At 34.5% G+C, this 22,473-nt stretch overlaps 1 protein-coding gene across 1 annotated transcript in view; it reads right to left on the reverse strand.

Annotated features, from left to right (window-relative positions):
- The window catches only part of LOC149794782 (U5 small nuclear ribonucleoprotein 200 kDa helicase-like), a 103,505-nt gene that overhangs the window by 15,744 nt on the left and 65,288 nt on the right, over nucleotides 1-22,473 (reverse strand). Inside the window, exons 28-38 of the mRNA XM_089964431.1 lie at nucleotides 17,578-17,738; nucleotides 15,298-15,396; nucleotides 13,290-13,418; nucleotides 11,945-12,136; nucleotides 8,519-8,773; nucleotides 7,877-8,079; nucleotides 6,602-6,675; nucleotides 5,396-5,472; nucleotides 4,437-4,584; nucleotides 4,100-4,176; nucleotides 81-168 (exon numbers count right to left, since the gene is read on the reverse strand). Of these exons, the coding sequence (XP_089820557.1) occupies nucleotides 81-168; nucleotides 4,100-4,176; nucleotides 4,437-4,584; nucleotides 5,396-5,472; nucleotides 6,602-6,675; nucleotides 7,877-8,079; nucleotides 8,519-8,773; nucleotides 11,945-12,136; nucleotides 13,290-13,418; nucleotides 15,298-15,396; nucleotides 17,578-17,738 (1,503 nt within the window). The remainder of the gene's footprint in view (nucleotides 1-80; nucleotides 169-4,099; nucleotides 4,177-4,436; nucleotides 4,585-5,395; nucleotides 5,473-6,601; nucleotides 6,676-7,876; nucleotides 8,080-8,518; nucleotides 8,774-11,944; nucleotides 12,137-13,289; nucleotides 13,419-15,297; nucleotides 15,397-17,577; nucleotides 17,739-22,473) is intronic.

The following is a 22,473-nucleotide window of genomic DNA, read 5'->3' on the forward strand; positions in this document are numbered from 1 at the left end:
AAATAAACATAATATAGACACAATCATGCACCAAGAATGACAAATAAATAGAAATACTGAACAATTATAAAACAAGTTACCAATTGTGGTGTAGTTGATATAGTAATAGGCAGCAATCATTCCAAGGTTCAGTGGGGAAACATCCATATCATCTTCAACACTGATACACTGAAATAAAAAAACCCCATATTTTTACATATGGACAACACTTGGATCTATTCAGAAGATAGGCTACAACAGATCACTGAACATAAATGCACTACCATTCCCCACGTGTGTTGGACAGTATAGTGTACTCACCAATATATTCACACAAAGTTTCATGACTGTGCAGCAAACAGTGCACAGTAAAGCGTATGGGAATCTGAATGAAATGGAAGAACTCAAAGTGAATGCGGTACAAAATGTAGGTCACCATGACCAACATTTAATAGGCATGTTGTCACATCAAGTATCATAAGGACTGTTCCATTGAAACATACATGAGACCCAGTGAAGGCAGTGGGGTGCTCACCCATAGATGCAATTTAGAATTTTCTTATCATTTTAATACAAAGTATTTTTAATCAAAGTACCCTGGCATATATTATTTTTAAAACTGCCTTCCCTGGGTACCATGTATGTTTAAATGTAATAGCCCTAATATGGAAACTAGAAAATGATATAACATTTTATTATGAGTTTATACCATGTTTAATGCTAACAAGAGTCCCTTGAAGGAAATAATGCTTTATTGAAACTGACCAAAAAGAATCCACCAAAAGTTTCTTCTGTCCTACTGTTCTTTTTAATGCATGAGTACTGAAACATTGCTGCCAATGCCAGAGTACACAAAAACTGACTGACTACGGTAAAAATAGTGATTTTCAAGAACAAATACAGCTTTTTCAAAACCTTTAATGTATATATAAGTATTTACAAAATTACAACCTACTTAATTATTTAATGTCAAAGATGCATGTATTGCACGTTCTGAATGGACACCATGTTCACACGCTGTTAATAGGAGCCTTTTCACGCCTTGTTTTTTCAATCATTATTGATTCCAATGTACCATTTTTCATTGATGATCTGAATTTTGTGTGATTTTTTTTCTAAACTGTTCTCATTCTAGCACATGATTAATCCACTGCAATTTTACTGTCTGGAAAGTGTGTAAAATAAACTGCCAGCAGCACTAGCAACTGAAAGAGGAAGGTTCATTTCTAAAAGAAATGTAGTAGAATGAAGTTCTGATCAAATTACATCAAGGTTCTTTCTGGTATTTAAAAATGTAAGTTCAGGCTGTGTTCTTGTTGCTGGTGCAGCAAGTAGATGTTGATAAGCTTTTCATGCTGTTTTATGTCATGGGTGCTTCCAGGACCAAAAGCAAAACCACAATCACACAATCTGAAAAACGCAAAGTTTCCTCCTTTACTAGCTGGTTTCATAAATCTAAACATGACTGCGTAATTGTCCTTATTGTTCTGTTTTCTTTTCTTTGTCTTTGTTGGAGAACATTCTGAATCTACTCCTTTCATTTTCGACATGAATGGAACCTGAATATTACATTCAGGACCAACTAGACATCACAAGATGTATTTTAGTGAAAACTCCATGTTGATATAACCATTCAGGACCAACTTGACATCACAAGATGTATTTTAGTGAAAACGTCATGTAGATATAACCATTCAGGACCAACTAGACATCACAAGATGAATTTTAATGAAAACTCCATGTTGATATAACCATTCAGGACCAACTAGACATCACAAGATGTATTTTAATGAAAACTCCATGTTGATATAACCATTCAGGACCAACTAGACATCACAAGATGTATTTTAGTGAAAACGTCATGCTGATATAACCATTCAGGACCAACTAGACATCACAAGATGAATTTTAATGAAAACTCCATGCTGATATAACCATTCAGGACCAACTAGACATCACAAGATGAATTTTAATGAAAACTCCATGTTGATATAACCATTCAGGACCAACTAGACATCACAAGATGTATTTTAATGAAAACTCCATGTTGATATAACCATTCAGGACCAACTAGACATCACAAGATGAATTTTAATGAAAACTCCATGTTGATATAACCATTCAGGACCAACTAGACATCACAAGATGTATTTTAGTGAAAACTCCATGTTGAAATAACCATTCAGGACCAACTAGACATCACAAGATGAATTTTAGTGAAAACATCATGTTGATATAACCATTTAGGACCAACTAGACATCACAAGATGTATTTTAGTGAAAACTCCATGTTGACATAACCATTCATTTAGGAGAAGCAGTGACAGGAAGATTTTCAAAAAAAACCACCATATTAGTTGTTTGAGGATCTGTTCAACATTTTCAATCCAGATCAACATGATAATAAGTCATGTTGATATGACCACATGTTAAGGAGTAGCAATACTGGGCATCATTTTCATTTAGGGCAAATCGACCTTGGGATGAAAGTGTGTGTGTTGTGTAAAGTAGCAATCTTCCAAGTAACTTATGAAGAGTAGCAATAACAAACATGTGTCGATGGTTGGATGCTGGATGATAGACAATCACATAACTTTTTCTGGCCTACGATCAACCGCATTAAAGAAAACATATGCAATTTAATTCGCTGCATAATCCCTTATCAATTGTGAGACTGGAAGTTCCTCCAAGAGGAGGCATATCTACATGTGACAAGTATGGCTCATAGCCTACATAAGCAATTTAAGTTACTGACATGATCTATACAATTTACCATTCAAATGACTTTTTCTATACTAACATATAACCAGAGTTAGGCAACCTAAAATCTGAAATAGCTACTAAAAGTTCCAAGTTGGTTAACATTTTATAACAAATGTTTAAAGGTACAAGGAGTGCTGTTGCACCCAAAAGTGTGATGGATATTGACTTTTTCATAAACCAAGTGATGCTGCCAGAAATTTAGGTGCACAACACCTAAATACAGAAAAAGGGAAGGAATGGTTTGCATGGGTGTGGAGAGATAGGGTAATAATACTGAATGACAGATGAAAGTTGCAAATCTAATATTTTAATGACTGTTCACAATTCACATGACAAGATGCCAAAGTGCCAGGCCATTGTTGCATAACAATGAGTTTAACAGACACACGACTATGACTGCTAGCTCTTACACAGGTAGGATTTACATGTCTTTCAACTTTTGTTTTATTCCACCATCTCTGATTTGATTTAAGACAAAAGATAATGAGATAATACAAAGCAGGCCTGATTTGAACTGAGCATAACACTACAACAGATACTGCTAATGGAGATCGCAACGCAGTTGACACTTTATTTGGTTCTCACAGAAACACTCATTGACATAGCTATGACAATAGATTGATATTTTTCACATTTGTACACATGAGAGATTATTGCATTTATGATCATTACATTCAAACCAATACAGAAGATAGAATTAACCAACATAGAAGATAGAACTAAAACCAGTACAGACGATAGAACTAAAACCAGTACAGACGATAGAACTAAACCATGAAATTCACTCAACAAAACTTATTTAATTGCTATTTAATTATTGAAGTGTCACCTGTATGCATTAGTGACATTTTCACTGACTGAAATTTTATTGAACATTGTTATTTACAATGTACTGAGGATGTGTTTTGAAATGAACATTTAATTAAATAGATGATTTATTATTAAAAGCTGGACATTTCATGAGATTCCTTCAAATTTCCAGGTCATAACCGTATTTTAGACAATAAAACAAGCGAAATATCAAGGTTTCATTTTCCAATTCTGATCACAATTTTCTTCAAGTTCAACAATGAGGGGCCAATTTTTGGGGTATTTTTTGGTTTTAAAAAATGGGATCCATGCCTGGCCCCACATTACAAGCGGGTGTGTGAGCTATCTGGGTGCAATTTATCAAGGCAAGGCAATGAAAGTTTTTAACTCTTTAAGGTGTAAGCAAACTGACCCCCCCCAAAAAAAACCCAGAAAAACAAACAACTTTGGAAGGGCAACCACATATCCATGTTAGAACTGGGAATCTTGGAATTGCTGATGTGGAAAGTAGGTACTATCCATGCCCTAAGAACAAAAATCTACATACCTTTGATTGTTCCAGATCATTAATTGTGTTTTCAACAAGTTCTGACAGGTGGTCTGATAAATGACGGTGGGACACACCTGACAAAAAAAAGCAAGAAAGGATATCAAATCTAAATGCATAGGGTTCTAGAAATTACATACTTGCACATAAAGTAATCTTAATAATATAATCTAACATTATCAAGCAAAGTCTCATATTGTGCTCATCTCCAAAGAAGCTGAATGAACAAACGTTTTACTGAATGTAGCATCTTGCTGGAGATCTGAGACTAATTTCAACACCGCTTTTCCAATCAACAGCATCACAGAGCATTTATATACAAATAGTGTAACTTTACCTTGCAGGTTGTAGTAATTAGGATTCTGAGTCATGCGTCTATAAAGGAAGGTCCAGGTCAGGTAATCCACTGCATCCTGCTTGTTTTCTATTGTCTTAGTAACAATTTCTGCACTGAAGTGGTCATGCAGACAGTGATCCAGGTGGCTCTGGAATTATTATCAGTATTATTATTAGCATTATTATTATTATAATATTTGCAAATGTCACTTTTATTATTACTGTGACCATCATCATCGTTATTACTTCTGTTAACCTGAGAATCCCAAAATACACAATTTCCATACATAACGTGAATTAAGTTATTTTTGTAGGTCTAAATGTTTCTGATTTTTACAAACAATTACATTTTTATAGTCACTTAATTTAATTTGTGGAGTGGATCCTATAATTTCCATGAAAGGATCTACATTTGTGTAATGGATCTTATAATTTCCATGAAAGGATCTGCATTTGTGTAATGGATCCTATAATTTCCATGAAAGGATCTGCATTTGTGTAATGGATCCTATAATTTCCATGAAAGGATCTGCATTTGTGTAATGGATCCTATAATTTCGAAGAAAGGATCTGCATTTGTGTAATGGATCCTATAATTTCGATGAAAGGATCTGCATTTGTGTAATGGATCCTACAATTTCCATGAAAGGTTCTGCATTTGTTGGGTCTGTAAATTTTTTTTTAGCAGCAAACACAAAATCAACTAAAAATATGGAAATGACAATACTTCAATCTTAACACACACTTATAACAACTAGTTAGTGATTATGTAATCCTCTATCAATGGTATAAGCAATATTCAAAAAACCCATATCAACCGTAGCACGGTTACACTTGCCCTAGGACCAAATGTGAATGGAATTGTTTAACTCTACTACACACTGGCAGGAACAGCAAATACCTTGTTAACCTTTATGCAATCCACACAGATTATCAAAGTTAAAGTAAATGGAAACTCACCTCTACTGGAAGGGGTTCATACAAAAATTTCTTGAAGAATTCTTTCTTGGAGCTTTGGCAAAGTATTACAGCTTTTCCTGTAAAGGAACCAATCACATAAGCATATTTACTGAGCCTGACAAAAGTAATGTTTTTAAGGCTCTTCTATTCAGAGGTATAAGTTTACTTACTTTCAAATATATATCGACCTCTTGCAACTTCAGTCTCTTGTTTATTTGTAAGGCTCCAAAATATTATGCTAACAATTCATAAGTTTTAAGGTGATTAATTACATTCCTTCTTCTTTATAATGATTACATGGAAGACATACAAGTGACCTGCATTACAACCAAGGTGGTCATACTAAGGGATGTTTCTAACAAGGTGATAGTCATACTAAGGGATGTTTCTAACAAGGTGATAGTCATACTAAGGGATGTTCTAAACAAGGTGAAAGTCATACTAAGGGATGTTCTAACAAGGTGATAGTCATACTAAGGGATGTTCTAACAAGGTGATAGTCATACTAAAGGATATTCTAACAAGGAGGTATTCATACTAAGGGATGTTCTAACAAGGTGATAGTCATACTAAGGGATGTTCTAACAAGGAGGTAGTCATACTAAGGGTGTTCTAACATGGTGATGGTCATACTATTAAGGGATGTTCTAACAATGCTCTGTCATATTAGAGCTTTAAAACACCACAATATTGTATTAAATCATGTGAAATCATATAACTGATTTTTATGAGTCAAGAATTAAAATACAGTGGGATAAATAAAGTAGCAATGAAACTTGACAAATTTAAAGGAGCAGATATAGTAAAACTTGATCAAACACACAACACCAAGAAAACATTGGGTCCAAAGGGTATTCGGTTTTGAGAGTTTCAATGTATATTGTATTAGGTGTAATTAAAATATGAAATCATTAACATCTCATGGTAGTGCAGAATGCTGTAATTTACCTGTGAACTCTGCTTTTAAGATAACCCTACATTGCATCATTTTTACTAACACACAACACCAAATGTTAACCTATATAGATTAGTCCCATAATAATCACTTTCAGAAATCACAAAACCCAATCTTATCCCAGATGGCAACAACAGTTTTGTAGGAAAAATTATGTCTATGTCTTGCCAAACAGGCTAACATGAATAAACTGACCTTCTTGGTCAATAAGGGGTCAATATGCTTTACACAAACTAGACAAATAAACTGACCTTCTTGGTCAATAAGGGGTCGATTTGCCCTGCTAATCATCTGTAGTACATCTGGTACTGGGTAATCTTCATATCTGGAATAAAAACATTTAAAAAAATTAATTTCATTACACTGAGAAATTATATTTTCAACAAACCGATCAACCGAATTAAAATCGAGATCTACTTATAATAAATAAGTATGAAAGACACTGATACAAGTTAATGTTTTGGTGGCCTTTGGAATTCTTGGTGAATTTATTTAAGTAACCTATCAGATAGATCACTGCATTTTGTTCCAAAAGTGTTACTGTAAGATACAATTTGCTCCAAATAATGTTGTTCACTTGGATAAATATGACACCTGTAAAATGAATAGTGAATTTACAGGTGAAAAGAATATGACCTAATATGGACAGAAATCAGATCTCTGTTATGTCCCAGACCTTGGTTTTAATCCGATTGGTAGTGCCAGCAATTAACTCGATAATATATATCCACAGCAATGGAATGTTCTAAATCTATATAACTTCCTTTTGTCCCATGTCCATATTATTCAAATCCATTTCATGATTCAAGTTACTCAAGAAAACACTGCAGCTTAAATTGATCAGTTTGTGGCATAGCTTGGTGAAGTGTTTAACTAACCAAATCCAGAATAATCTACGTTCTGACAAGAAGCAGATCTAATCAAGTAAACAAAGTCATTTTCTTATACTAAAGAATGAAATCAAAGTATCGCAAACACTCATGGGTTGAACTTTTGTTTTTGTTTGTGTAGACACCTCTCTGGTATTTAACAATGATAAACTAGTAGGTTTTGAGATGAAGTAATGACAATTTACATATAATTAAATGGAAGAACAAAGCTCCTGATATATTGCTTGACAAGGTCCTTCTTAGTGTCATAAAGAGAATGTCACTAGAAAACTTACACTAACATTTGAAACATCTGAGGAATGACTGTGGTGATTTTTTTCAAAGCATTTTCTACAATTGTTACAATTTTTACCATCAGTGTAACAATATCAGAGGGTCTTTAAAGGTCTAATCATTAAAATAAATATACATTGCCCCTCCTGACATTTGAATCTGACCAAAAGACCTGAAAAGCCAGTGTATCTGTGCACTGTTGCTCATTTGAATAAAACCAAACTGTCTTTTACTATTATCAGCAATTCCAGCAAAATTTAATAAAAATAAATAAACACTATACCAGGATTATAACCCCTTCAAGTCAAAAAGCTATTGTAAAATCATTTTAAAAAAACTGAAATATTTAAGTGAAGAACTAACGAGTGTGTTTTGCCATCATAGTACTGCGTGTCCATCACAATAACAAGGTGGGCAGATACATTCATCCCCCAAGCAAGACTACGTGAGGTGACAAGAACTTGTACTGCCCCTGTAGAGAACAACTGCTCCACAACTTTCCGCTCAATGTCACTCAGACCTTCATGAAGGTACGCAACACCATTACTCAATGTCTCCTTCAGGGTCTGAAATTTGAAAAGGGCATAAATGAATGGCTGTGTTCCCTTCCACTATGTCGCAGTGGTATGCCTTTGGTTTAAATTATCAAACTGCAGAAGGACAGTTACCCTGTCATGTTTTAAAACAAGTACGAATAAATTATTTATTAAATACATAAAAGAACTATATGTGGCATAATGTGGATTGAATATGGTGACTTCCTGCTCTGAGAAAATGATCTTTATGTTCTAACAATATATGTGGAATCTCACCAAGTGTTTTGACAGAAAAGTTATTTACTACTTTAATAAAGATATGGAGAATTTTAGTACACCGTGACAAAATTATATTTGCACAAAAACATGAACAGGTTTTAACATCAATCTACAATTGCTCTGAAGGCAATCTCAGAGCAAGGATTATATCTTACAGTAAATCCCACAACAAATAAGAAGTGAAACTTACTTTGTCGGATATCTTCTCAAGGAATGGATCTATATCTTCCTCCCTTACATGAAGGAAACGGCTCCTGGGAGTTTCCATTTCAGGCTGAATTTCAGCAGCACTGAATGTCAAAATGTCAATGGCAGTAAGCCTGGTTTGTTTTCTTGATGGAACAAACACTATGACTGGCTTTCTTGGTGAATGTCTGAGAATGGCCTGATACGTAGGCTTAGCCATGGCTATAATTCTAGACAAGTTGTGACTTATGTTGAAGCCCTGAAATTACACAAAAACAAGGTTATACAATTCTGCAATTATGATAGGGACTATTGTTCAACATAATATTAATATCAGATCATTTCAACATCTATATTGTTTATTTTACCTTCTATGAATTATATTTAGTCTCCTCTGAAATGCCGCCATTCCTGCAAAAAATGGTGCACAGATCATTTCAACATGCTTCTCATCAGTTTGAGAAATCTGTAAGTAAATGCCTCATGAATCAGGCGGATTTTGTGAGGAATGGCTTTCAATCATTTAGGTATGCTGAAAAACTCTTCCCTGTTTCATTTAGCGACATTTCCTTAACACTTGTATGGAAAACTCTGCCATGCTTCAGTTAGCAGTATTTCTTTAACACTTGTGAGACTATTTCGTGTGCAAATTATTGTGTCATTTCACAATATCTTTTATCTTTTTTCACAAAGTATGTTTACATGAAATGTTCACACAAATTTCAACTTGAATATATTCATGCATAAAAATAATTTTCAAATTCCTTCTTCAAAATAAAACTCAACAAAATATTTAACAAACTGATGTAAATTACAAAAGATTAAAAAAATACCAAAAATTAAATGCTAAGTGCAAAGTATCATGTGTATAATGACAGGGTTAACTGAAGAAATGCTAACAACTTTGCTATCACTTTATATTATCTCAGTTTAGAATTTTCAAAAAAGAGTGCCAATAGATATTTATCAAATGTTACAAAAAACAACAACAAATTTTGACCTAGTACTTTAAAATTTACGATCATTATTTCAAAACACTCTAACGTCCATAACATTAAACAAACATAATGACACGGCAACAGATGTGCACAATGCAACTGTCAGACATTAACACATTGCAAAGACTGGTCAATGGATGAAAAGACAGAAGTTGATTAGTCCTGATATTTCAGTGCACTTGGCTTATGTCTCTACACATGCCATTTCAGAGCACACCTCGCCTTTGATAACTTACGCCTGGATAACTTGCTAACCCACTTACAATGTGGTATCAGGTTTGGATTCCATTTTGTTAAATTAGAAAATACCCAGATTATTTGCCTCGATCTGTTGACCATGAGGAAAATGGCAAACAGAAATGGTAAATGAATCCTTCATATATAACTCATTTTAACTGCAACTTGTGTTTAGTGCCAGGAAGTTAAGAATATTTTGAAATTTGCAACATTTAATAAGAAATCACAAATTTTGTGAAATTTTCTGTATACACTTTCAAAAATAACATATGGCAAAACAGCAATCAATGAAAAATACTGGTAAATGTTAACAGGTGGCAACACTGTAGGAAATAAACATCTAATAATGTTTCCTACCTTAATATTTTCAGCATGTTTTTTGTTTTCTAATTTCATGGTGTTTGTTTTTGTGTAATCATATCATTATATATGCTTTTTATCTTACAGGTGTTGTCTAATGTAAAGCACTTAGAGCTTCTAAAGATTAGGTGCTATACAAAGTCCTCATTATTATTATTATTAAAGATAGAAATCATGATTTAATATTTTAATTCTGATTTAATATTTAATTCTGTTTCAATGAATGTTCTCTACTACTGCATATATGCCAAACCCTTGCAAGGAAAAAGTGTAATCCAAGTGGAAAAAAAGAGAAATTCGAGCAGAAAAAGAGTAATCCACATATAACATGATAAAAATTCAATGAGCATGTGTACAAAATGAATCATTTACCCCTTCTTGTCTTTTAACAACAATAACTGCTTCAAATTTTCCTTACATAGCACTCTGAGCTTTAAAAAAGCAACAGTCTCTTATACTGCATTTCAAAACACTTTGTACCAGCTGAGATTATGAATGTTTTGCACACCAGTAGAGAACCATGTGCTGGGTTACAGAGCCTGGATCTGAATTCAATTATTTTACGTTAACAATACTGAACAATCTCTCACAGTCACCATTAGAATGGTAAAGAACCAATATTCTTTTCATAACCTAAAAAAGAAGAGGAAATATATATCTTCCAGTTATTGAATCTTTTAGCTGGCAAATAAGGTGCCATTGCATGTCAACTCTGTCCACAAAAAGTACTTTGTCAGGTAGAAAGCCAAACCGATAATTCAAGGGTTCTCCTTCTAATGTATCAGCAGCCTTCCCTGCAGCAAGGTGCATCGTATGACAGGGACAACCTATGTACAATGATGGAGACATTTTTCAAAATACAGAATGCAACTCCTTTATGAATTCCAGTCATCACTGATGCATTGTCAGCTGAAAACCCCATACAGTTCTGCCAAGTTATGTTTATTCAAAGGATTATCAAGCAAATAAAAAACGTTTTCTCCAGTGGAATCTACTGTTAATTCTGGTAATGAAAGGTATTACAATGCACATAATAGGCTGTAGGTTAAATAACCGAGTCAATTATGAGAGAATAAGTAAAGTCAACATTTTGTAACTATCTAAATAGCATGATATCATTTTACAATATCCCTGCTAGCATAACTGGCTAAGTTCTGATATAATGCATGTCATGATCATGGGTGGCAATATGATCAAAGTGTGGCAAGGTTACTAGCATTACATGAATATACAAATTTTTCTGATTCCGCATAGAGTTTTCTTATTAACCACACAAAGCCTCTGCAATTATATGATTCCTGAAACATGAAACATTTCCCTACATGATCCATACATTCAGCTGAGGGATTTACTTTTAAAGCTTTGTGCCCCATTCTGGTTTTAGAAAAGCAATATCAGAGAGATGTTTTATCATGCTGACATGAAATCTACCAACTCTTATTCATTGAATTTGCAATAAAAATAGAAATGTTCATCATTTTACATAATCATATCCAATTAAAATACGATTTTGATGTTTTGTCCCTGAGATTGGTGGTTTCTATTGTTGAGTAGGGGAACTGGTTTGATAACTAATATCTAAATGGTTAATAATACACAAATGAACAGTGACAATATCTGAATACATTCAAGTAAGCAGGCATAAAGAGCTTCAATTGAATTTGTTCTCAACTTTAATACCTATATATTACAGTACATCAAGTACAACTAGTGATGTAATACTAGTGTGTATTGGGATATTCTGGCAGTGTAATTAGCACAGTGATACTGATACATGTCAATGAATTGTTATACCTATAATGCTTGCTCCATATCAAACACGGTGTAATAGTTACCTGAATGTGGAGTTCTAAGGGCACTGGGCGCACATTGGGGTGGAAATTGAAGAAGCCAGTAGTGGTACTGCCCAGCCACTGAGCAACATCTTTGGCATTGGAAAGAGAAGAGCTGAGAGCGATGATGCGGATATTTCTCTCCAACTGAGAGGAAATGTACCTCATTCTTGAGCAAATCACCTCTAAAACAGGCTGTAAGATAGACGCAGTGTAAATAAAAATCATTTTCATAATGTTGTTATTAACACCACTTTGATACAGCTTGTTGTTTGTACATTTGAAGAGGCAATTTACTTGCTACTTATCCTAATGTGGTTCAGATGTTGTGCAAAAGTTAAAGATTGTGTTAACAAAGCACTCTTTTGCTAAAAGATTCTTAATTATAACACTGTTTCTATTATAATGTATAGTCATGGGTCCCAGTTCATTTAGCAGTAGTGAAATAATATGTAGATTATACTTCATTATAAGGCAATCTCACAATAAGGTGGTGTACTCGATGACTCTCATGGAAATGATTAAAATGAGGAAGCAATGTTCATATATAATGTACTTCATTACAGGACAGTCTCACTATAAGGTGGTATACTCTAAGATTACCATGGGCCATGTTATAATGAGGGAGCAAAGTATATAAGGAAATGTACATGTATAATGTATTTCATTATAAGGAAATCTTACTATAAGACAGTATACTCCATGGCTCACATGGACAACATTATAATGAGGGAGCAATGTATATGTATAATAAGGCAATGTACATGTATAATGTATTTCATTTTAAAGAAATCATACTATAAGACAGTATACTCCATGGCTCAGATGGACAACATTATAATGAGGGAGCAATGTATATGTATAATAAGGCAATATACATGTATAATGTATTTCATTTTAAAGAAATCATAATATAAGACAGCATAATCTATGGCTCACATGGACAACAATTTAATGCTATCAGCTAAATATGTCAATACACGCTTAGCTACTAAGTTTTAAAAAGCAATGTGATAATATACTGTAGATGCTCCAAATAAAAATGTCATTTTACTTAATTAAACCACAGCCCTGGTTGCATGTAAAGTAGCTTTAGCATCATGAATATGTTACATGATGAAGATTATTTCAGGAACAAAAATCCCATAGGGTTCAAATAAAAGTGTACATCTGCAACTATATTTATTGCTTGTAAAAAATGCTCCCCCAAAATAATAACAAAACAATTAGGTTATGATGCGAGTAGATGACATCGATGACAATTCAATGTTTATATGAATCGTCCAACAACTGCCTCATTCAGAGATAGGAAACATTTTACACATGGAAAATGACACTGTAAACTTACCCCTACTTCTCCTCCAATCAAATGAAGTTCATCCACAATAAAGAGGTTGATGTTTTGGACATTTTTTCTTTGCTTCCACCTTCTGGACAAAACATCCCACTTCTCTGGAGTACTAATAATGATGTTGCCCTAAAAACAAAATTACAATCATTACAATCTCCCACTGACAGGAGTGTAATTGGCAGTATAGAGACTGGTAAGGAGGAAAATACCAGATGAGAGTATAAGGAATCTTTCATTTAGAAATGAGTGAAAGCAGGGCAGCTTTGGCTGCTTTATGTACCCTTTCATTACGATTTATACCAGTTGATCCCAACACCAAATCATGGAGAGTCGCCATGACTTTTGTTGAAATGGCAAAACTTATCAAAATGTGGAAACGGGGTTGTGAGGCTCAGAAAAAAATTATTTCTTAGGGTCATGGTCAAAAAGGTTGTAAACCACTGCTTTATACCTAAGTAACTAGGCAGTCAACAGTAAAGAATACTTCTGAATGAGATTATCATGTTTCTGTAATATCTGGGCTGTTGTCAGATCTAAGATTATGCAAGGGTTTCAGCATGGAAAGAAAATCTGAAAGTTTTATGCAGTTTGTATTTTGAGTGGTTTCAATGTAACTCAAAAGCTATGGGTATAACTGTGTAACTCAAAGCTATGAGTATAACTGTGTAACTCAAAGCTAGGAGTATAACTGTAACTCAAAGCTATGGGTATAACAGTAGATTTAGCAGAAAAACCTGTGGCTTTATCTGGTAACTGACATGAGATGGTGTTTTGCAATCGCATCTCCACCTTGGTCTCCATCTTTGAATTGAATATACAGGGATGTACAGCTATGATAGACCAAGGTGGAGATGCGATTGTAAAACACCATCTCATATCATTCAATTTACTCTGAAAAAATATTTGCTGGAGTCTTTTTGAATTGACACAGGTCTGATATTATTTTTGGAGATTTCGATAACCACTGCAGAATTTTATCACATCTGCAACATTGAGTCTGCTGCTTCAATGTGAGTGTGAATTCGTATGCGGTATATACCTTGTATGAGTACATGTTTATGTGTATATACCTTGTATGGGGGTACATGATTATGTGCATATACCTTGTATGAGTACATGTTTATGTGTACATACCTTGTATGGGTACATGATTATGTGTATATACCTTGTATGGGTACATGATTATGTGTATATACCTTGTATGGGTACATGGTTATGTGTATATACCTTGCATGGGTATATGGTTATGTGTTTTTACTTTGTATGGGTACATGATTATATGTATATACCTTGTGTGGGTACATGGTTATGTGTTTTTACCTTGTATGGGTACATGGTTATGTGTATATACCTTGTATGGGTACATGATTATATGTATATATCTTGTCAGACCTGCCAACCCTGACAAGTCCATCTCAGTAAGGCAGTTGATTTTCTTACCCGTAAGATTGACCAGTTTTCAGTAAGGTGTAACAAAATATCAATAATGGCAACTGTAAAGCTGGAAAACATAATTAAAAGTCGTTCCATCGACGATAAACATTATGTTCAACTGAAAACATGGGAACATGTGTATATGCCCTGTATGGGCACATGTTCATGTGTATATAAATTGTATGGGTACAAGTTCATTTGTATATATACACCTTGTATCCACCTTGTAAAGGGTACATGGTTATGTGTATATACCATTTATATACCTTGTATGTGTACATGTTCATATGTATATACCTTGTATGGGTACATGTTCATGTGTATATACCTTGTATGGGTACATGTTCATATGTATATACCTTGTATGGGTACATTTGTATGGGTACATACCTTGTATAGGTACATGTTCAAGTGTATATACCTTGAATGGGTACATGGTTATGTGTATTTAACTTTTATAGGTACATGTTCAAGTGTATATGCCTTGCATGGGTACTTTTTAATGGGTATATACTTTGTATGGGTACTTTTCATGGGTATATACCTTGCATGCGTACATACTTGTACTTACCTTAGCTAAAAGCTTCAGGTCTGTTCCAGTCTCACCAGTCAACAAAACTACCTTCTTCCCCAACTGTAGAGCAAATTTGTTATACCAACCACTGTACATCTGGAAATCAAACACTGAATTTTAAGTACTGTCAATGTTTGCAACAAACAAAAAGAACCCAACTAACAATTTGCACTCAGAACATGTAACATTTAATGGCACTAGATCATAGAAGTGGTCACATGGTGCCAATATACTCAGAATACATCATAATTTCATTCTCATACAAAGCTGAATTACATATATACTTAACAGATGGTGCAATGTTTTAGTGCATGTTGTTGGTTAAGTGGTGTGATGCTGCTCAAATGCAGTACTCACACAGATTGTTCTATACTGGGTATGGCCAAAATGCACCGTATTTACATTCTAATTCATCAACCTTCAATGGTATCAGTGTCCAAAATGACCTTACTTCACTAGAAATCATAGAGACTGCAGAAAACGTAACTCATTTTGAGATGACAGATCACCTAGGTTCACATCTTATGTCAAGTTTCCCACTTAAAGTATCCTGCAGCACTCTCAATACACAATTTATGCTACACTTTGCTTCCATTAAAATATACAAAATATTTAAAGAAAAAAGTTTTTAGTATCAAAAGACATCTCTACACAACTTGCTTGATACATGAATAAAGTTTGTTGAAAAATCTTGAACGGTTTACAAATTATCCTCTGGAAATAAAAATATTTTTGGAGAGAGAAAAAGACAGACAGACAGACAGACTGACAGGCATCTACATGCCCTGCCTTGCCAAAATGTCTGCAGGCTGTTTTACTATTTCACTGTATTACAGTAACCTGTTTTGACAGATTCCTTCTGCCAATAAAAAGCAATAGTCCAAGAGAGGTGACCTCTCATAGATCTGTGCAGAAGGGACAGATTAGAGTCAAAATTCAACTGGGTTTAAGAAGGAAAATCTGGGTCACAGTTACCTATCTTTGTGATGAGGATGTAAAACTCACCAAGTTTCATGATTCAAAGTATAATGATACACATACAGGAAGTAGTGACCTTTTTTGTCATCAGCTGAATACAAGAACTTACCTAAGCCAGTAAAGAGTGTAATGTACGTGGCTGACATTTTTTGTTGTAAGAATGTGGTACTATTAGGTACGTATACAAATCGGCTTAAAATTAACTAATGCCAGGAATCATGAAATGTGGGTCATAGTGATGTTCTTTTGTGATGACAATGTAAAACTTGTCAAGTTGCATCCCCTTACCAAGTTTCATGAATCCAGTTTGAACACTATTTATACAGCATGCAAAAAGCCTGAGCTTAATACAAACACATTACCACGAATGTACAAATAATGTACATGTATCAGCAATGTAAGGCCCCTCCTCAAAGAGTGGGTGCTGTGAAACCCACTAAACTGTCATCTAGGATCTCTGTAGGAAGAATAGTTTATTATGCTTTTATATGGCCAGACAATCATTACTATGTACTTGTGAGCTAAAATCGGGAAACTTTGGGTATAGGTGGAGTTTCATGAAGAACTCAAGGCTGGACTTTTAAAATATAATGCACTCATATGGTTGATTTTTCAGTGTGATCCTTTGAAAATTTGCATGAATCCCATAAATACACATCCTTTAACAGATCCTATATGCATGAATCCCATAAACAAACATCCTTTAACAGATCCTATATGCATGAATCCAATAAACACACATCCTTTAACAGATCCTATATGCATTTTAAATTTCATTCAGATAACTTGAACAGTTTAATATTTATGATCCAGAAACAAAATTGCTTACACACATTCAGACTGAGTAACAGATATACCCCACCACCACCAACATAACATTCAGTGGGTGGGTGGAGAAATATTAAGAAAAGAATAGACAAAAAGACAACAAAGAGATGTAGAGAGAACTCGTAAAGAGAAGGACTGATTATAATGGAGGCACTTTATGTGGAAAAATATGCAAATGATATAATGTTGCTGCGAATAATCTTGAAAATGTATTTCATTTTGGTAGTAAAACAAAAGTACATCAAATTTAAATGCAATATCAAGTACAAATAAACATGTAGGAAATAAAAGGAAAATAACAGTTACTTTAGTGATCTAGTGAGGAACATGCATGTATTTCTGTGCAGCTAGAGCAATTTCAAAGAATAAAGATATTTTTTTAGATCCATCTTTGGAAATCCTTTCTTTCTGATCAGTTATTCTTAAACTTTCTGACGAGAATTTTATCATTAAATTGAAATCCATTGATACCTGGTTGGCTAAGGGTTCCAACGGTGTGACAAACACACATCTTCCCTCTGGGTTGTGTGTGAACATTCTCAAAACTGCAAACTCTGCACAAATCGTCTTCCCACTGCCTGAAGGTGCCCCAACAAACACATTGTCATCACTGTTGTAGATTGCATTGAAAACTGAAAAATATAAAAACAACCTGGATAACATAACAGTTTAAAGCTTTGCTGAGCAGGTATATAGAGTAGAGTTAAGAACAGAGGCTATGTAATCTTTCTCTCAAACTTTATATCATGCTGATTAGACTTATTTGACAATATCCTAATATAAACTCTCTCTAAAGATGTACAGTTTCTTTTTCATAACAGAAGTCAAATATGTTCACGATAATAAACCGATTACAAATATGGCTAATAAAATGTGGTAAGAGCCGAAGTCAGTGAGATGCATTGATCTCACTCATTCTTGAAACAGTCTAAGGTCTTGAATATACACCTCTCCCTCGATAACTTGATCACATCGGGGTCCAAAAACATCGAATGCACTATAAGTGAGGCACGAGTTATCGAGGGACCTATAAAAAAAAGCCAAAACCAATAAAGGGATTGATGTAAAGTCAAAAGGGGGTGGGGGTGGATTGGCAGGTTATAGTGTTGAATACTCAATTTATAATCGTGCTGAGATTAACTGTGAATAAATATCTCTTCATAACGGTGTACTTTATTTTTTCCTCATAGAGCAACATTAATTTCAGGATACATTATAGTATATTCTGGAGATCATCAAAAACATTATTCCACATGGTTTCCGTTCGCTTAGCATGTGTAACACTTCACAAATTGTGTACTATGTCACTAATTTGTGTGTTGGATTGGATACATTCTAGTTTTATTGTCTGATCCAAATTAGACGTTTTTTTTTTCAATACAAAAGATCCACACTCTTGAGAAACATTGTCAATCGAACGAAAGATCGATAGATAGATTTTATTGTAGTAGAAGTAAAATGAAAAAAAAAAAATCACAAGTGTTAATCATTACCAACATGAATTTAATGGGTCTACAAATTTAAAACAATATCAATTGGAACATGATAATACATGCCATTTGTGTACAAACCTGACAAATATAACTTCACATTTTGAAAAAAATCAGTTAATTTTTTGTGTTACTCCTTGATTTCTCTGCTGCCAAGCAAATTCCAGCAGATTTTTCAACTGTATGATCTTTACATAGTCAACATTTTGGGTCTCCAGCCACTGTATGGCAATATTAAAAGGTGTGATTGCTTCCTGTGCAGAGAGGGGAGGTGGGAGGTGGTGCAACATCTGCGTTTGCATCACACTCAACATTGTTGGTACCAATGTTGGAATCATCTTTTGGTACAAATTTGTTCATTATAGAATTAATAAATTTTTCATCTGACATTTATTTGGCTGTGGGACAGTCACTGTCAGCACAAATCTACTCCTCCATATCATCAAGGGAAATGCCCATCTCAGGACCATGAGTCTGTACGAATTTCTCCGAAACAGCCTTGCCATTAATGACATCAGTTTCACTGAAACCTTCAAAGTCACTATCATCGTCACTGTCTCTGTCACTGTTTTGGTTTACGTCAAAGACAGCTCCAAGACCCTTAATCCAGCACACCTCTATGATCTTAGGAGTGATTGCTTTCCAAGCCTGACCACCCATGAATACAGCCTTTTTTAAATTCACACTCTTGAGAAAGGTCATAACACCTTCTCCACTGTTCAGCATTTACTGTATTAACAGCCGACAGTAATTCTGTTTAAAAGTGCTGATAATTACTTGATCCAGTGGCTGGATTAGAGATGTATTTCTAGGGAGGTATTCCACCCGGATCTTTCAATCACTTGTTACGAGTGAATCAGCGGGGGGGCTGGGCAATTATCCAATAAAAGTAGAGCTTTCTCCTCTAAGCCCCTGGATCGCTGGTGGTTTCTGACGGCTGGGACAAACAACTTGAAAAACCACTCCGTAAACATGGTCGCAATCATCCACTCATTTCCAATGTTTCTGTATACAAATGGAAGACTGTCCATGTTCATATGATGGAAACAACGAGGGGATTTGTATCTTCCAATACATAATGGTTTCATCTTGTGTGTACCAGTTTTGTTCACAAAAAACAAAAGTGTTAATCTCTCTTTGATCAGATTGAAGCCCTCATTTTTGTGTGGGTCATCTCTGGTAACAAGAGTTTTGTCTGGCATCATTCTGTAGCAAAGACCAGACTCATCACAGTTGTAAATTTGGTCTTCTGTGTATTGTCCACAGATGATTATCTCTCTGAGCTGGTTTGGATAATTACATGTGGCTTCCTGAATCGCTGAACGTATCTCTCTTGACAACAAATTTTGTTTAATTCCATGTCAGTGCTGGAATCTCCAAAGCCATCCTTGGCTTGCCCTAAAATGAGATTCACTGTCCATAATTTTTTGCCATTTTCTCTGCTTGGGCCTTGAGAATTGTTCCAGAGATGGGAACACCTTGTTCATGTTGCTGTGTGAACCATGTGTACACAGCATCATTCAATTTGGTATCTTGTGCAGTCCGTGCTCGTTTTCATTTGATCCTGTCATCTGAATCAACATCATATAAGTAATCCCGAAGTTTCTGCTCATCATTAAGCCAACCTTGAAGTGTCGACTCAGCAATTTTTAGTTCATTGCAAACTTTGGCACTTGCTTCACCATTATGAATCCTATCTATGATGCACAGCTTTTCAGTCACTGAGTATGCCTTTCGCTTGATTCCTTTACTCTCCATGGTCACATGTACAAATGAGTAAGACACATTACTGATTGGTAATATATACTTTAATGACGTTAAGTACATACAAATGTGAAACCATTTTTGATTGGTCAAATAAAATGAATTTTGATAATGGTAGTGACCACAAGAACTTATGCTCAGATTTGCATACCTCTGAAATTTTTTTTTGTATCTCCCTTGCTTGATTTGATACAAAAGACATATTCAAAGTGATAAAACAACACAGGTCTCTCTGAATTGATTTTTTTATGCAACAAACACTTCCCCAAGTTGTTGATCAAAACAAAGCTGGCATGTAATTAGGTTCTCACAGAAGTACTCATGGGTATCGATGTGACAGTCGATTGACTCTTTTCATGTTTTCATAGAACAGAATATGTTGCGATTATAATGTTTACAATGAAATGGAATTAATGGATTAGAATGTGACTTTCACATAGCAAGACATCTAACTGGTGTTTATTTCATTCTCTGTTGCCACCTGTTAGCATTTACCAAAAGTTTTCTTTGATCGTTATTTCACCAGACTGTTTATTTACAGTGTATTGACAACTATTTATCATTAAAAAAATTACATAATATGATATCTTATTTAGAACTTGCAAATTTTACAATATGGATTCTATCTTTATGGGCATTAATCACCATTTTCGATGATAAATGAGTGATGTATCAAGGTTCAATTTACCAATTCTTATCGTAATTTTTTCACGTTCAGCATATTTTAAAGATATTAAAAATATATTTTCTTTGGAAAAAATAGGAAACCGTGCATGACACCGTGTTATTGCGAGTTATCCGGGTGCGAGTTATTGAGGGAGTTGCGTAGAAGCATATATTTCAAGTCGGATGAAAATCAGATCAGAAATATGGCTTCCCGAGTGGCAACAAACTCAGTCAATCAGATGCAGGATTACATCATTAACATCCATGCATGTCAACTCGTTATCAAACTTGTCCAAAAGCTTGATGATATTGATGACAAAAGCCAATATTTAGAGTGGTAACAAAGTCAGCCATTCAGATGCAAGATTATCTCATAAATAGGCAAGGACCTTGCTTACTATCCAAGGTATTTCAAGTTTCATTCTCATCGGATGACAAAGTGGTCTACACCAGGTTGATTGCAGACATGAGGCAGGGCTTGAAATTAGGATTTTGTTAACTAACCAACTGCAAGACCATATTAACATTTAACTGATCCTGTCTGTGTCACCGATCTGTGCACTTTCCTATTTGTCATAAAACTCAGATCATCAAGACGTCGGATCCTTTTCTGGGTTGTATTTCAGCCATGGGTTCATTTTTCCAAGATTTCTGGCACCTTCTCTTACTCTCATTTGATCATATATATATAACAACACTCATTCCTTTTTTGGTTATTATTTTATTTCTGATCTTTTGGTGGTGACTGTGCACATTACAAGAGCTTTCCCATATTTCCAAAATGCAGTGAATATGCATTACAATGACATAAATGTAAAACCCTATTACTCAATATGATCCTGCATTATTTGTCAAGTCAGCCATCAGGCCAAGTTGTGGAACTCGCTAGAGATCATTTGTCAGTATTAAAATTACTGAAGTATCATCAATTTTTGTGGGGGACCAATTTTCGTGGTTTCATTGTTGCCCCAAACCAAGAATTTAAATCCCCAATGAAAAATGAGCCATTCAGGATGATGCCACCCCCAATTTTTAGTGTTTCATTCCTAGAGACAGTGTATCCCCCAAGGGTGTAAAACTGAGGGTTAAAAAAACCTTTGAGTCCGAACTGGGGGTCAAATAAAAAATGTGGGGGTCAAAAATGTACTGACAAATTTTCATCTGACTTTTTCAGCTTGAAATAGGATATTGCAACTTGCACAACATACTCTCTCTCTCTCCTCTCTCTCTAAACATAGAAATAAACCAACATGCACAATTAACAAACAAATGAACTGTCCATTCAAAAAATAATTTTATTAGTTCATTTTTCTTTTAAAGTCGTAATTTTATTAGTCTCATTATAATCTCTTTGAAGCATTATTATAGATCAACACATTACATACAAGCCAATACAAAAAGCCTACTAAATCTTTCAACCAAATGGTAGTTAATTTACTGCCTGTCA

The sequence above is a fragment of the Sinohyriopsis cumingii genome, chromosome 7 (assembly GCF_028554795.1).
Source record: "Sinohyriopsis cumingii isolate HCF-2022 chromosome 7, ASM2855479v2, whole genome shotgun sequence".
NCBI classification, from domain to species: domain Eukaryota; kingdom Metazoa; phylum Mollusca; class Bivalvia; order Unionida; family Unionidae; genus Sinohyriopsis; species Sinohyriopsis cumingii.